The sequence below is a fragment of the Aythya ferina genome (assembly GCF_964211825.1).
Source record: "Aythya ferina genome assembly, chromosome: 6".
NCBI lineage: Eukaryota > Metazoa > Chordata > Aves > Anseriformes > Anatidae > Aythya > Aythya ferina.
Genome location: NC_140303.1, coordinates 6,504,558 through 6,521,385, shown reverse-complemented (window position 1 = coordinate 6,521,385; position 16,828 = coordinate 6,504,558). Strand labels below are relative to the sequence as shown.

The following is a 16,828-nucleotide window of genomic DNA, read 5'->3' as shown; positions in this document are numbered from 1 at the left end:
GCAAATCCCAGGAACAGTATGCATACAGAACGCGAAGGACCAGCCCCCTCCCAATACTACTTTTTTGGCTTGAGATCCAGACTGCAGTATCTAGTGGGCCTCTTTGCAATACAAACTGCTACCCTACTGAACTACACGTAGGACTACGATGATCTTAAAAATAAAAATGCTTTGGGAACAGATGGGCACATGGGAAGCTCCCAGCTCTACCTGCTGTATGGTCTTGGAGCTCTCCGGACTGCAGGAACAGATCCCCTTTGGGATGCCTGCTGCTTAGGGCTGTAGCATTAAGCTTTAGGCACACTCGATTCTGGGGGCTATAGAAAGCCCACAGGAAATGGCATTTTCAGCTTGACTTCCCTGACAGCCAGCGAGTCCAAGACATAAGTTGGTATTTAGATGTTCCTCAAAGCGCAGTACAGAGGCATTCGCTGTTATTTGGGCTACCTTTGTTTATATTCAGCAATACTGAAATCTGGTCCCAATTTAGATTACATACAGGAGACAACATATTTGGCAAAGCAGACATTATTTACTACTTTGAAATTCCTCACTGGTTCAACCCTATTCTCTATCATATGCTGTAAAGGCAATTCTTTGGGCATCTTGATTCTACAAATCTAGATTTAGCTTGATTTATTTCTCTTTGACTTAAGTTCTGCTGAGGGCAAAATTCCCTTTTCCTCAAGAATTTACACTCAGGATTGAGTCACAAATTTTAAAGCTCTTCTAATTTACATATTACATTAAAAGAAAACCCCAAAGCTTGGACAAAGAAAACACAAACATAGTGAAAACATCCCTGAGAACCTTTCAGTAACGTATTAATAATCATTAGTTTTGGTCCATTAGAGGCAAAAAATTATTACATCCAGTTATTGAATCCTGAGGGCTACAAGTAGATTGTACATTGAATTCCCATTCATTCACTCTTCTTACAAAATACTGTGAGACAAAAGCCACTAGAAGTGGTTTACATTCTATTTAGATAATCACCACAAATTTTAAGACAGATGGCCTGGATCCAGCCCTGGTGTAACGCCTTTAACATCAACGGAGTTCACACACTTACATTCCAGGGTCGAAGTTTGGCATCATAGATGACTGTGTGAAGGACAGTACCTAAAATAAAAACCTTCAAAGTTATGTCAGCAACTTGTGAAAATTATCCTTCATGTTTCTGCATGCTTCTTATAATTTGGCAAACATTTTGCAAAGAGTTTAGGTTGAAAAGCCATGCTGTCATACCATAGGAAAACCTGGAACTCTACAGAAAAGCAAAGTGCTTGGAATAGTTTCCACAAAAGTGCATAAATGGGTAAAGACTACAGAAGCACTGTGTTAGTACACGTGCAGGGCCAACTAACACAAGAACTTCTTGAAAATCAGAGGGATATAGCATTCTCCATTTCTCTGAAGTTGCTTTAGAGGGCCACACAATCCAACATCTCATTGTCCTAGCAGTATTTTAGAACAAACTAAGTCAAAATCCACATAAATGTAAAACAGATAAAAGCAAGTCATCCACTTTGTTTCTTCTGCCTGGAATACGAACCATTTTCCAATGCATCAGACTTCAATAGGGTTTCTGAAAACAGTAGCGTCTGAAGGTAAACTAGAGCTGCTTGTACTCAAAAGCAAAGGCTAAGTTAGCCCAGATTTTAAGTTTTCTGTACCAGTACTCCTGACCTTATCACTCTCTGCTACATCAAACCTGAGCAGACCTGTCATTTGCAATTAAAAAAGCCATGCTTTATAATGTTACATTATATTAATAGCTTCTGCTAAAATGAGGTTATGTTCTAGTTTATGAAGTGCAACAGTGTAATACAATATCTTGTACCTATGGCTAATCTAACTTGTAAGAAAACATGCAAAAAAAAAAAAAACAAAAAACCTATATAGGTGTTTCTGTAAAGTTAAACCAGAACAGATATAATACTAAAAAGCTCCTTGGGGAAAGCATCAGAAGTTCCTTCAGGAACATTTTAACCTTTTCAAGAAGACAGGGGAGCAATATGTGGAATGATGTTTATGAATAGGGGAAAAATAGAAAAAAATATGGCATATGAAGCTTTTCTAAAGCAACTAAATAAAAACCTTGTTTTGCTCAATGAGCAAAAGAATTGTTCAGAATTCACAAAGTGACTACATTGAACTGCAAAAACAGTTTCACCGTAGGGATCTTAGGGACTTAAATTTGACATGATTTTGTGATCCAATACCAGATGTACTACTTCTGAGGTTCCTTTGAAACACTACTCATGAAGATCCAGCGAGGTTGTCCCTAGCCAAACATGAAACATTTGTGCAGGCTCGCTGTAAGATGGATTTTGGTTCTCTTGGGAAGGCTTCCTCACATGTTTAAGCTATGCATTCAACTCTAGAGAAACACCTCAGACATGGTAACAAAAGGCCATATATGTTTTTAACTATGATATTTGTGTAGCAAGTTAGTAAGAAGTGGATCCTTTCAGACAGTGGACGTATTACCAGGCAGCGAACTATCAGAGACTGCTTTGGGATCAGGAGTGCAACAAGCAAAAAGTTGTTTTCCCAAGCTTTTCTGAGCAAATCTGAAGTACATTATGTGGCCCATTGCAACAAAAGACACAGAAATGAGCACCAATAAGCCAAAAGCTTCAGGATTAGGGGCCAAGATGACCATGATGAAGTGCAGCAGATCAAGAAGGTAATTCATGGAGTTTTGGACACCGTTTATGATGCCTCTTTCAGATTCTACCACGTTTTCTTGGAGTAACTGTGTGACAGTCAAATCAAAGGACCAAAGGCCTGAGGAGAGAAAAAAAGTTATGCATACAACTGGGCTTCTCAAGATAAGCTTTCATTATTGACACAATCTCTTTCTGTTTGCGCACACTTATTTCTGCCTAAAATATGCAGGTCAAACTAACCTCCTGTCAGAATACGATGCATTTCACACTGGCACAGCACACAGACACTTCTTTCCCCATTACTCATATTTCCTGAACTAATACAAACAGCTTGCCCATCAACTTCCCCATTACATTTTGCTTCAACACACCTATTAAGTTAACAATGTTTTGCTCACCTGTTCCTTATTTAAATAGCTGTTTTACAGCAACTTGGCATTGCTAAAAGCTTTCTACATGTGAATCAAGTATTTTCTTCCTCCAAAACTCAGCATAAGCTGCAGAAATTCTTAGGAGTATGAAGGTTCCATAGATGAAATTTATTACATATACATATTTAACTTTTTTTTTTTTTTTTTTTTTTTTACTGTTGACAAATACTAGACTATCTGGCAATTCCTCAAAAAATCAAGCTGCCATTCAAATCAATGTTTCCTCTTCTAAACTCCTTTGCTGGTCACAAGTTTAAAGAAGAGTTTGAAGAAGAGGTCATTTATTTAAGGAACTAATTTAGTAAACTGCAAAATTTGAAGGTTTATGTAGCATTAGGGTTTAGACCTGTTTCGTATTAACACATTTTTAAGAAAGGAAAAAAGGAAGAGTATTTAGAGAAGATCATTCCAAAGAACACGCTATACTAATTAAGAACAAGCTACACCAAGTATGCCAACTCCTCATGTTAGAGCAGAATGATACACAAGTCAGGACTGCAGTGCCTGCATTGGCAATACTGCTTTGTGTAAGAACATTTCATTTGCCTGTGAAGTGTAACAAATTAGACTTAGAAGTGTGATGCAATACCAACTGCAGCCTACAATTCGCAATTCAAGTTGGTATTTAGCTGACAAGTACTGTAGGTTCTAGAATTAAAAGCAATCAATCGATCAGATGTCAATAGCGATGCGATACTCACCAACTCTAGCAGCAATGACCCCTGCAAACAGGAGACTAACAGAGATTAAAGGCACGGGCTCAGGACTCATCTCTGGGCCGCTGTGAGCAGGAGTAGTAGACCCGTTTAACACGTTGGGCATCCCAGTTGCCAAAGCCATTTCGGGCTCCCCTCCTGGAGATGCAATAGTAGGTAATGGTTCACTTTTAAACAGCCGAGCACTGATGTCAGCAAACGGGGAAACCGTCAGATCCATCGGACTTCCAGGCATGAAGACAGAGATGGCACACAAGATCAGACAAGCGAACTGGGCGACTCCAGAAATGAGGCCCGTGCGAATCAGGCCACATTTGCGACGAAGCCAGGTGAAAGCCACCGTTCCCATGATGCCAGTGACTGCCGAGGCACCCATCAGGAGGCTGAGCACAGAACCACTCAGACCCTGAGTGTATGCATAGCCTGTGGTAATGCAATCAAAGCCCAGAACAGTCATATACAGAAACGCAAGCCCCATGCCTGCGAGAAACACGGGCTGGTTGTAGTACGCAACCCATCCATCACGAAAGGTGATGAAAGGCTCGGCAACCCGGGCAGCGCAGCCGACTTCCTTCTCCTGCTGGGGCTCAAAGCCACTTACATCTTTCTCAACAATTAATTGCACTCCTTCAGCGGGTTTCATGTCATTGTCTGTAAACAGAAACGGAACTGTTAGATACACTCCTGCCAGGGAGCTGCAAGGCAAGCGGCTGCAGTAAGCTCACTGCTCCAGAAGCGCCTCGGTTCAATTTGCTCATCAGCTTTCCTCCACTTCGTTGACTGTCTTAAATCTCACCTGCACAGTGAGATGAAGTAAAGTTCCTGTATCAGTTTAAACTCCTGCTTTTTCAATTAAACTGTATTAAGAACGAAGCAGGCTATGCTTTCTTCAGACTTGTGACTAAATGCTTCATTTCCATAAGGAAATGATTTATGTGATGAGAATTAGCTGGCATTAGTTGGTATTTTAATACAGCTGTGTATGTTTAAATGCACTAAGCAGAGAAAATGGGGAATATTTAAACACGTCAATATGTTACGGTAGGAAAGTCAAGACAGAAGCCTGTTGAAGCCTAGCGAAGCCAGAAGGCTTTAAAACTTTATCATGCTTTCCTACAATTCCATGCTTACTCCTTTAGCATAAGGAAAAGGCACCATGCTTCCACTGGCCACAAGCAAATTGAAAAAGAAAAGTCATGGCAGTGTTTATATTTGCCTAAACTCCCCGTATTGCAATTGGGGCACTTCAAGTCTTTTGGCAAGTTTTCAAAAACTGCAAGCCTTCTACTGAATCCAAACACTGCAACAGCAAAGATTAAGAGAATGTTCCTGTTTGCTGAATGCTTGGTTCACCAGGAGCAGAGAAGAGCTGGGTTCAGAGAAAGCCTTCTGCTCTCTTTATCATGCTCCTCTACCCTAGGGCTGCCATCAGCCTACTGGACCACAGGGCTTCTGCGCCTGGGAAGAAAAGTCTCTTCAGCACTTTTAATAGCAGCCTCCCAACTCACTATATATTGAGCAAAGAACAGATTTGTCAGCTCACTTTTGAAGAGAAAACTAGAGTTCTTCAAAAACACTTTTAGCTTTAAAAAGAAGAAGCATGCTGTCATTGGGAGTACCATGCACAGCATGGGCTTTCAGTAGAATTTACATACTGGTAGCCCCACTGGGCTCAGGTCTTGCACTCTAGTATCTGGTACATTTCAAGTGCTTCAGAACAAACAGACTTCTTTGAAATAATTTTGTGCTATTAGGAGAATCAAAATTAACATTGGTATTAGTTTTGCAGTTGCCTGAAAGATCAGCATCGCAGCCACCTATGCTGCAAATCCCAGTTGTTCAGCTTGGCCAAGGAAGTTGAGTAGATGGCCAAACCAGACTTTCCTCCTCCGTTTCCTGCAGCACGTAGAACTGAGAACTTGCTAGATTAGCAATATTACCGCCTATTCTATATCTTCCTGAAAGCCTGGTAGTACTGTGCATAAGTAGAGATAAGCTAGCAGGAAGAGACCTACACAAGCTGTTTTCCTCATAGACACTCCAGAGCAAAGGGCTTTGTCAGCCCTTGAGATGTGAGACAGATGGAGGGGTGCATTCAACAAGACCAGCCCTGAATAGCAGGGCAGACTGAAGGATTAAGAGGAAAGTATTCATTTTGGGGCTACATTTTATGGGATTTGTCAAATAGCTGCATGAGGAATTGTCACTACTTAGGAGTCTCTGTATCTCTACCCGAAAACTGAAAGCTTCAAGCTAGGAGCAAGAAGCTTGAGCTTCAAAGCAGTGAGAAGACAGAAGTCAACAATTTCATTTTGACTGATACAGCGAGGATACCACGGACTGCAACAGTGATGTTTGTGTTTCCCATACCTTTTTTTGCATTCAGCTGTTTCAGTTCTGATTCTTCAACTTTTGAACACTTGAGAGCCAGGGTAGGGGTCTTCTGATAAACCTTCCAGAGCAGCAGGTATTCCACACACATTGACATCAGGTTCCAACCAGAAATGAATCCACAGCCAATCATTGGAGAGCCAAACGTCATTATCTGACCAACTGCCATTGGGGCCAAGATATTGGTCAACTGATCGATTCGTCGTATCGTGGCATTCATATCTGTCAGAACGATTTGAGGATATCAATTGCTGAATACTTACAGTGGGACATTCACTACCAGAACTGACAGTTGCACTGAAGCACACACATCAATAAGCATTGACTCAACCTGAAGTGATTTCAGTAGGAACAGGGATTTGCTAGACACTCCTTTAAAGCGTTCCAGTGTCAGAATTTACTGAGCCCAATCCAGGAGCTCATAAGCCAAACCATTCCTCTGCCAGTTTTGCCTGCAGATGGTCTTCCAGGTTTAGGATTCTGCATTTACAGTGGCAGCTTACTCCTGCAGGTGAAATGCTTTCTCAGTAGATCACAGGCTGCCCTTACATTCAGGTGACACTATGGACTCACTAACACTCCCCCCCAACATGCACAACTCGGGACACTAACAGAAACCTACCATGGTAGAATTCATTCCTGAAAAGATAATTTTAGCAGCTGCAGTCTCCCTGCATTCACTTCTAATACGTGGTGACCACAGTACCCACCATGATAGCAGCAGACCTTTGAAATGGCTTTCAATTTCCTTATCGAGTCACACTGATCGATGGTAGCTGCAGGCATGCTACGGACTTCCTGAGCGAAGTCCTCCCTCCCTTCTGCTCCACACGTGGATGTTTACGGGCAAAACAAGAAGCCCACAATACATCTCCCACTTGCTGGTAGATGTCTCACCCTCCCCAGTGAAGTCAGCTTCAGTCCCTCTAGGTTGCTGGGGATTTCAATTAATGGTGCCATCGTTCTGCCCCTAACAGCTCCTGGATGCTCCATGATTTTGCACACTAAGGCTTCGGGCTGCTTAGCAATACAGCTCAAACTGATTTTAGATTCCTATTAAGAAAATAAAGCTTTTCAAGGGAAAATGGAATTAGTGCAATATAAAGCTGGCTTACTGAATCTACAGAGAATTGTTCCTTTGCATTCAGAGACTGGTTTAGGGTATTCAAATTAGAATTCAAAGTCAATTCAGTATTAACTGGTTCAGTATTAACTATTTCACTGATATTTAGCTAAGATGAGTAAGTCAGACTTGCCTAATACTTGGCTTTAGAAGCTCCAAGAACTAAGCTTTGTTTTATCTGGGTAAGGATAGTATTTCCAAACTCGGGAGAGCTACAAAAGTAATCAGAGTGAACAGAAAGATGAATCATGGACAAGAAAGAAGGGGAAGCCAAGGCAATTATTATTTGCCTGTCCCACCAATTTATTTAACTATGGCTATTATTTCAAGAAATCTAGCAGTGCTGAGATAGAGGACAATATTTGCTGCAAAGTCAATGGTGGCATTTAATTATTATTATTATTTTTTTTTTTTTTTAAGTTCAGGAACCTCAGTCTCCAAGTTACATTATGACTCAGTACAAAGCCACCTTATCCAGCCTGAGTGAGATTTGCTTCTGTATGGATCCGATGAGCCAAGGTGCTTAGTTTGGGCTTTTTCTTGGTTTTAAAACCGAGTTGCATCAGAACTCACAGTAACCTCTTGCCTGAATTTTCAGTACAGAATGTAAGTGGTCATGTAACTGAACCCATCGAGCTGTACAGAGGCACGACCGCCTCCCTTGCAGCAGATCTTTGCAGGTGTGGTCTGTACCTTATCTCAGGAAGGCACACAGGGATTGGGGAGCATGGATTTGCTGAATAAGAACTAACATAAGAAGAAAGGTTAATGAGAACCATTAGAAGAACTTCAAAGCTACTCTGGACAGATCATATTTTTCCTACGTGCATAAAGAAAGTTAATTGGTACTGCTGCTCTACAGAAGGCACGACCTTCTGAAAAAGCACTGCAAGGTCAAAACAGAAGACTAGAATGGAGAACTTGTATACTTGGAAATGAAAGTGAGACACTGCAGGCACCTAAAGCAGAGCAAACCTCTCCTGGATGAGATGGGCAAGTAAAATTCCATCACAGGAGATACACTGCAGATTTATTCCTTGTGGTTGTGATGCAAATCTTTACAATGATTCAGGCATGTGAACTTATGGATAATTTAGGCAGCTTCCTACAAAATTAGGGACCAGAAGCTGAAATGCTGTCTAAGCCTTGAGGTATCTGAACTCCAGAAGTGTCTCAGACTTGGAACTTTCAGTCCCAGAGTTAGTTCAACGAGCTATAAATGTCTTAGCAATGTCAAGCTGCTCTGTGCCTTGTTTGCACTGCAGTATCAGTTCCTCTGTCTGGGAAGGCTCAAATCTCCTCATCGGGTTGATCAGAGTCCCTACAGCATGCCCAAGTTCACTGCAAAAGCAGCCAGTTCCCAATCTTGTTATATCAGAGCAGCAGCATAGCCAAAGATCGATCACACAGCCCCTGGTGGGAACTGCCTTGCTGCTAGGAGCACTCCCCAGCAAAGGGCACTCGGATTCAATGCCTCCTTGGTGCAGAAGATCCCCAAATCTCTCGTATCCAAGGAGTGTCATGGCCACCAAGCTGCAGCAGAATTTGAATGGGAACTCTTTCTCCTAATAATGCCATGCCACTGCACAAGAAAGGGGAAAAAAAGAAGGAAAAATATTTACTAGACCAAAAAGGAGGCTAAGTCCAGACTCTATGACCAAAGCTATCAGTTGCCAAAGGAATACTGAGTATTCAGTTCCAACTGAATCCACAGCTTTGAGTTAGACACTAATGCTAGAGAACTGAGAGACTTCAAATACATCCGCATGCACAGCATTTCCTACTGGCAGCTTCCCCATCCATACACTTTATTGTTCTGGACTTCATTCTTAGGCATCTCTTTGATCCCTAGGTAAGGAGCCCGATTACGCAACAGCTCTCCGTTTCATTCCAGGGACCTAAAAATAAAGTATTGCAACACTTGGCTCTCAGTGCCTTAAGGTTAAATAGCTTTTCTATTAAACACTCACTATTTGATTTAGGAGTTGGTGCATGTTTATTTGGATGACAAGAATAAAGATTTCCTCTGACAAAGCTGCAGTAGCACTAAACAAGGACAAAAGTAGTTTAGGGCTACCTGACCGAGTTGTTAGCACAACAGTAACTTCTAATCCCTCTAAGTCTGGCACAGAGCAGGAAAGGGGGAAATAAAGGCTGCCCTTTCTACCTGCTGTTTTGCACAGTGACTGGAACTCAAAGATGTGCTGAGCTCTGTAAAATTCTAGCCTAAATTCAAACTCAGAAAGTAAGACAATTTAAAGTATTAAAAAGGCAATGTATTTCACCTGCCAGTTTGCTTCTGTCTTCCCCTGCAACCACAACAATCCAGTCCCTCTGAATTGTGATCGCTGTGGCAGTGCTGGCCAAATTGGCAATATTTGCTATCGTGATAACCAGGATATAGCACATCGTCTAGAGAAATGGGGGGAAAAGTTACAAGGTGAGAAAAGCGATGAAGGGAGATCTTCGCTCCTACCTTGTACAAGGAGAAAAGACACTTTCACATTTGAATCATGCATTCTACTGTTATTCTTCAGACAAGACCAAGTCCACTTCACAATTCCTAAAAGTAAACAATCACTTGTTTCCCCAGCTACTTTGTTTTACTTGCTAGTTTTAGCTCACAGCAGTGTCTAAACACAACGAGAAAAACAAAAGTGCATCTGTCTCCCATACTCCCAGAAGTTTCTTCATAAAAGAATTCCTTATTAAGAAATTGGAGCACTCACAAGAAGCCATCCATGGTATAAGGTCAAAAGCTGTGTCTTAAACCAGAAGACAATCATCAGGATAATACCACACAGGATGACAGATGCATTCTGTACAACCAAGGATGTCTGGGCCACTGTTGTAAATCAAAAGAGAATAACCGTGAACATGAGTAAACTATAAGCTTACAAAGGTTAAAAATAAGCATGGATTCTTTAAGTATTTTTTAGCTTCCTATTCTCCCAACCCAAATATAAAACCAAAGTACGTATCACTTTTGATCTTGAACATTCCTTTGTCTTAGAAAATGAACTTACTGTCTGATGCAACTTCACAGCTAGAAGTAGTGCCTAAATAGTCATTCCCAGACAAAAAAAAACATTTGCACGCTGACACCATTTTTAAAAGGTCAAGAGACTCAGCTTAAGCCTCTAAAATTTATCTGCAGTGTAGTATGCAAGTGATGCTACTGCGTAAACCCTCGGAAAGCAAGCATGTATATGAAGAACTTGATGCCACATTACTTTTGAAACTAGAGCAAACATATTTCAAACACAGGTAACACAAATCCAATAGTATCACTTACACAAAAGATGTTTATATCTAGACACAAGACAACAAATAATGCACGATGTGTTCATATTAGAAGGTAAAGAACTTGCCTTAACTTTTACCTTAACCCATGGTTTTTATATTTTGCATTTCTGTGGATCTCTATGTATTGCATAGGTTTAGCCTGAGTAGTGAGTGTATCATGATACAGAACTGTTCGCCTCCTGTCTTTGACATTCTGTATAGTTATAACCACTCTGAAACACTACCCGTAATAAACCGAGCAAGCCCAGATCTCATATTTGACTTCAGGAGTTAACTAACAGCTTTGCCATTAATTTAATCTATCCTTGAGTAAATAACCTGCTCTGGACATCTAACCTTTGAGCCGGGAGTTCTTGTCCACCCAGTCTCCAATAATGGCTCCCAGGAGAAGAACCGATCCCGCCACAACCAGGCCATAGACCGCAGTCAGGAGCAAGCTGTTTCCGTACAGTTCAACCAGGAACACAGACACAGCAAAATGCCACATACGGTCTCCCTTTAAGAGTAACAGAAAGTAGACACAGCGTTAGTATTTGCACTTCTCAAGCACGCTAGTTGACTGTTTTACTAATGCCCTGAAAATATCTGTGTTAGAAGTATCAGATAGGTTACACGTACAGAGGTGGGGGGTTTTGATTTTGGGGTGGCTGTTTGTTTTTTAATCAATGCATCTTGTCATCATTGATTATCCCGGCATCACTGAAATTATCTGTACTAATCAAATGTAGCATACATTTTGAAGCTCACCCCAAAAATCCTCATTTCTTTGTAATACAGAGCAGTGTTACCAGCCACACCCACCAGGACTCAGAAAGCTTACATGGATTCTCCAGAGATCAGCTAGCACCAACAGATTTAATGATTAGCAATGCTATTTAAATAACATAGCAAGACAGCAGTTTGCTCTTGAAAACGCTCAAGAAATACCATTTTAAAATACAAAAGCAAGTCTAGGCAAAGCAAGCCATAATATAGAGATGGGCAAATCGAGGACAGTGGCACCCTACACATTCCTGAATACTAACTGAAGCTTCTGAAATCAAGGGACTTGACATCTTTAACAACAGTGAACCTGGGCACGTTGCTAAGAGATGGGATAGCAGAGCTAGGTTAGCCCCTCGCAGTACTGGTGCTTGGAATACAGGATTTCAGTGCTCCAACACCAGTAACAGCAGGCAAAAAACAAGCCCAAAATACTAAACACATCCAAGTGATGTAATTTTCCTACTATTCGAAACATCTTTAGGTCTGCTGCCAAAGAGACCTGTGGCCTGCTAATGAATGCACATCAAGGTTTTACCAGTGTCACATGTCACATGACGCTGCCAGTACACCACAGAAAACGTTTTATTTCATCAAAAGGCAGATAAATACAATCATTCGTCCTGTTCGTGGATGGTTTGTTTTGCAAGGGTTCCTAATGTTAGTCTGTCATAAGCGAAAGATGAAACTGTTTTCTTCTGTTGCCTTATCTAAAATAAGCAATTGCTCTGTGAAACAGCAAATAGCACCAATTTCTAAGAACCTCAAGTACTCTAAAGGGCTGGGGGAGAAGATGCAACATAGAAGCGCTTACAAAGCAAAGTCTGCCAAATCTGTCAAGCAGCACAGCCATAGAGATATAAAATGCATGCTATTTGTAGGGGCAACATAATTGCAAAGCTTGATGCAAGTCCTCAGGGTAGCGCAGGCACACAAAGAACTTAAAGTCAATGGAGTTCTCCAAAAGAGGCTTCTTCAGAGCATAAACATTTGTTTCCTTAACCACGAGCAGAAAAAGAATTACATGCCAATTATGTGGGAACAAAATTTCACCTGCTCAAAGAAAAATCTGGGTATTATGTTTCCTAAATAATAAATAAAAGAATGTGTATCCAGGCACAACTGGCTTAGATTTGCCTGCTCATACATGAGAGAATGGTCATTCTCTAAAGATGTGTTCTCTAAGGCACATCCCACTTGTACTCCATGTTTAGTGGAGGCACACGGAAAGTATTCCAGCCATGAGACAACAGGGATGTCATTTCCCAAGTCCAGCACCCACTTAAGCCTACTATGACCTGAGGCATCTCGTTACCAAATTCCACTTACAATCTATGCAGGTGGATTAACTACATTTTGATTAGTCTGAGTAACTGCTTAAGGTGGAAGAATAAATAAGTCAAAAGAGTAATATTGTATCAAAATCTGATCATAGAAGTTGTTGGCTTTTCTTTATGCAGAGATATTCCAGTTGGGATAAGAATTCAATGACTGTGAAAGTAATTTTAAAAGCACCTCAGTGTGTGAAAGTCAGTGACAATCTCTGACAGGTCTGCTGTCAGAGTGAGAAACCCAATCTCACCTGGTATTCACAGGACGCCTCCTCTGGTTCCAGTGAGATCATGATTTTGCCATACAATTTGCTTAAGGAGCCTATGGACTCTGTTCAACCTCATCCAACATTAATGCAGAGTAATTTGACCAGGCCAATACACACTGCTAACTTCTAGGGTAACTAAAGATGTTAGTATCAGGAAAGATGGGTTTCTTTCAGGAATTAAAAACCATAAAGAGCAAGTAAGGATAAGTTAGTGTCACAGAAGAACAGCATGAGTGAATTGCAGAGGTTTGAAGCTGGTGTGTAAGAACTACTGAAATTTCAGCAGTACATACTGCCTTCAGAAATGGGCAAAACCTTAATTACATAACTTAATCCCACTTTAAAAGAGTCTCAAAACATGGGTATCTCAACTCCAATAACTATAGCTGCTTAGCTTCACCAAACTTTTAAAGATGCCTCTTAGCTCTCCAGCTGTAATCATCGCCCTTATAAACCATCCCAGAGTGGCTGTACACAACCCCACCCCAGCACTGAAGCCAGCAGGAGCCTGGCTGCTGCCGGGCCTCCTGAGCCCTGCGGTGCCACAGGCAAAGCTGGGAAGTTGCTGCTGGCCTCTTGACGAGTATCAGCCTGGCAGCACCTCGGTGAACTTCGTTTCTTTCTGTTCCTTCTTTGGCGCTGAGTGACAGACAGGAATGGCTTACATACATAAGGACAACAGCATGCGGTCTGAGACTCCAGGAGAGCAAGGCGCTGAAGCCAAGCCCAGATTCAAATGCTTTACTTAATGAGAGCCAGAAAGGTATGCTAGGCTTTGTTTGGATCTGAGAACATTGTATTTAATCATTTACAGCTTCTCTCTGTTTTTGGGAATGTCTTAGCAACGTGGAAACCAAAGTTAAGCTCTTTCAACCACAGCAAAACCCCATTTCTCCCAGGCTTTGTCTTGTGGACACAGACTGTTTACAACAAGGATGCTATAGCAATTTGAGTTCTGAAGATAAAGGTGCTTGGTTGCTGTTCCTGTTAAAAAAAATGTTCAGCCCAGAACACTAAAGCTTTGGAGATAGAGAAGGTGCAGCCCTGCACCAGTTCTGCCAAAATAAGCTGCATTTCTGTTGTTTCAGCAGGTTTAGGGGTGTTTTTTTTTTTTTTTGGCGGTGTTTGTTTTGAGTCAAGGTTTTCAGCACAAAAGAAAAACACGCTGGAACGAGGAGTACACCATTAATGCTGCTAACCAGCTGAACAGACGCCCTGCAGCCTGTTTGTCATAGGGTGCAGCGGGGTTTTCAAACCCTGCTTTGTCAGCCTCCCTCGCTGAGAGCAGCCCCACCGCCAGCCTTGCCAGGGGCAAGCAGGGCCGGCCGCAACGCCAGGTAAGCCCTTTGTTGGCACTCCTGATGAAAAGTCTGGTGGGTAACAAGCCTGGCCTCTGAAGAATGGTGAGCCAAAGAGGCACAGCACCGCACAGCTCTTTCAATGATATTAGTAATTGCTAAAACATTGCTCTTGTTTAAACAAGTGTTCGATACCACTCCGAGCCTCCTTCCATCAAGGGGACACCAGCACAGCCTCCTGTGGTGCTGGAAGCCAGGCACTGCCGGGGCTGGGCACGCAGTGCTGTAACCGTAGAGCAGCGACCTGGCCAGGGCTATACAAAGCACACGTTAATCCAGCCCAAATCCAGCACTGGGGACAGCAGGGAGAACTGGGGGGAAACTCTCTATTTCTTCTTGATTCAAGTCATTTGAAGGAGACTTCGGGTTATAGCACAAGGTTCTATTCTTCATTTTCCTATATGAAAGATGACCAGAGCCTCTATTTTTTGTTTATATTTTAAGGTTATTGAACCACAACTCAAGTTAGTAAGAAATGTCAGAGTGAGTAATTCAATCCAGAAGGAAAGCATTTCAGCAGCTAAGCGCTTTGACAGGGAAAGGAGCAGCCCCCTGACCCTCTCAACAGGTTAGCTAGAGAGCAGCAAGAGGTCTGCTGCAAACATGGTGTGTTTCCTATTAGTAAGGGCAGCAAGTAGTGCAGCCCTCCATGTACGAGCTGCAACGACCTGCCTTTCCCATCCTACTCTGGACCACGCGTGGTGCCTTTCACTGACAGCTCACTCCTCGGGGAACCTCCCTGGCTCTGCAGGCACAGAAAGCACCAGAGGTGCAGAAGCAGGCCCTGAGGGTAGTCCCACATGCGGCTGGAAACTGGACAGGGTGTGAGCGAGGGCTTCTGACGGCAAGGTGCAGCAGCGAGCGCCCCGTCCCCGTGTCACTCACCCATGTGGACAGCGCGTGGCCCAGGTAGAGGAGGAACTTGGCAGAGGTGAAGTAGCCGAGCACGGAGCCTGCAGGGGAACAAGAGCTGAGCGCTGGGGGCTGACAGCGGCCGCCCCAGTCCCAACCCCAACCCCAATCCCAATCCCAGTCCCACTGACCGCAGCGCCGCCGCCGCTCGCCAGCGGGCTCAGCTCCCCGCGCCATGCCTCGGGACGGGGACGGGGATCGGGACCGTGACCGGGCCGCGCCGCTTCGCTCCGTGGTTGCCTCCCCCGACTTAGCTAGCACTGTAGCTGAAGTCGGCCAGCGCTGGCCTTATGCGCCGCGCCGGGAGCGCTGCCGGGGCCGCGGGGCTGCCGGGGGCTGCCCGGCTCCGCTCAGCTCCGCTCTGCTCGGCGGGGCCGGAAGCGGGGGGCCGCGCACCGCAATTTATAGGCGGCGGGGAGGTCACGCCCACCGCCACGCCCACCGCCCGCAAGCCCCGCCCCTCGCCGCGAGCCCCGCCCCCCGCGTGTGGCGCTGAGGCGAAGCCGCCTGAGGGCGGGATGGGGGGGGGGCGCTGCGTGTGGTGGCTGCGAGCTGCCGAGGCGGGAGCCTCCATGTTATCCCCTCACACCGCAAAATCCCTCCCGAGCTCCAAAAAACCTCTCGTTCTCCCCCCCCAAAGTATATAGGCCATCCCCGCAGCAGGTGTGTGACACAACAGGCCACTAATCTGTTTGGGCTTCGCCGCTCCTGTTAATTAGACGGCTTTCTGCGCGTGAATCACGCGTTATCCTTCGCGTAAAGGGAGCGCTACCTTGGGAAAAAAAAAACAGCACGGGGATAAAAATCCATATAAACATAGGAAGCCTAAAATTACTGCTTTAATGGGGCTGGCTCTCCCAGGTGCGTTCCTTAGGAAAGGCACAAAGGCTGAAAGGCCAGAGCCACCGCTGGTTTGTGAGGCTTTTGTCTGCTTCCAAAGGCAGTGCTGGTGGCAGGTAGAGAAAATCCACAGTTTTTCTGAATTTGCCACCATTTTGCTGCCTGATCATTCACCAGATGCTTACTAAAAGAAGTCTGTGCCCACGTTCCTTCCCCTGTCAAGCAGGGAATCACGGAACATTTCTTACAAGGATGAGGTTTGACCCAATAAATTAACTGCAGTGCTTTGATTTTACACCTAAGAAGTCACTAAAAGATGCCCAAATATTCTTATATTTGGACTTACACCTCCAATACCTCCAAATTTTATTAGATTTCTTTGTGAATATTTTTAAAGAGGCAGCTCCTGTTTCTGGGTGAGTGGCTCACGGGAGCCCTTTCACCACAATATTTACAGATTTCAGATGCATTCAGGGAGGTGTTTAATAGCTGGAAGCCGTACGAGAGGAGTTACCTGTTTTACTTGGTATAGACCAGACTCGGCAGCCTCACAGCAATAATTTACATAATGGGACAGCACACCAGCAGTGGATTTGAGCCCAAGCCTGACTAATTGTCGTTGGCAGAGTGGAACTGGAGACAAAAAAGTGGGATCTGGGGAGATGCAAGATCATTTTTTTTGTCGAAACACAGGTGCTGAAAGATGTCTGTAAG

General features: G+C 43.5%; 1 protein-coding gene across 1 annotated transcript; it reads right to left on the bottom strand.

The window, feature by feature from the left end:
* Positions 1-256: 256 nt before the first annotated feature.
* SLC40A1 (solute carrier family 40 member 1) lies at positions 257-15,650 on the bottom strand. The gene is made up of 8 exons (XM_084522917.1): positions 15,406-15,650; positions 15,248-15,315; positions 10,979-11,138; positions 10,066-10,181; positions 9,622-9,748; positions 6,193-6,435; positions 3,808-4,473; positions 257-2,793 (listed from the first exon to the last, which is right to left on the bottom strand). The coding sequence occupies exons 1-8, from the start codon at positions 15,449-15,451 to the stop codon at positions 2,474-2,476; spliced, it is 1,746 nt and encodes a 581-aa protein (XP_084379043.1). The 5' UTR covers positions 15,452-15,650; the 3' UTR covers positions 257-2,473.
* Positions 15,651-16,828: the final 1,178 nt, after the last annotated feature.

Coding starts and splice junctions, on each gene's coding strand:
- SLC40A1 (XM_084522917.1), bottom strand. CDS start 15,451: ATGGCGCGGGGAGCTGAGCCCGCTGGCGAGCGGCGGCGGCGCTGCG. Junction 11,139..15,247: donor GCCACGCGCTGTCCACATGG/GTGAGTGACACG, acceptor TTACTCTTAAAG/GGAGACCGTATGTGGCATTT. Junction 6,436..9,621: donor AGACAGAAGCAAACTGGCAG/GTGAAATACATT, acceptor TCGTTCTGACAG/ATATGAATGCCACGATACGA.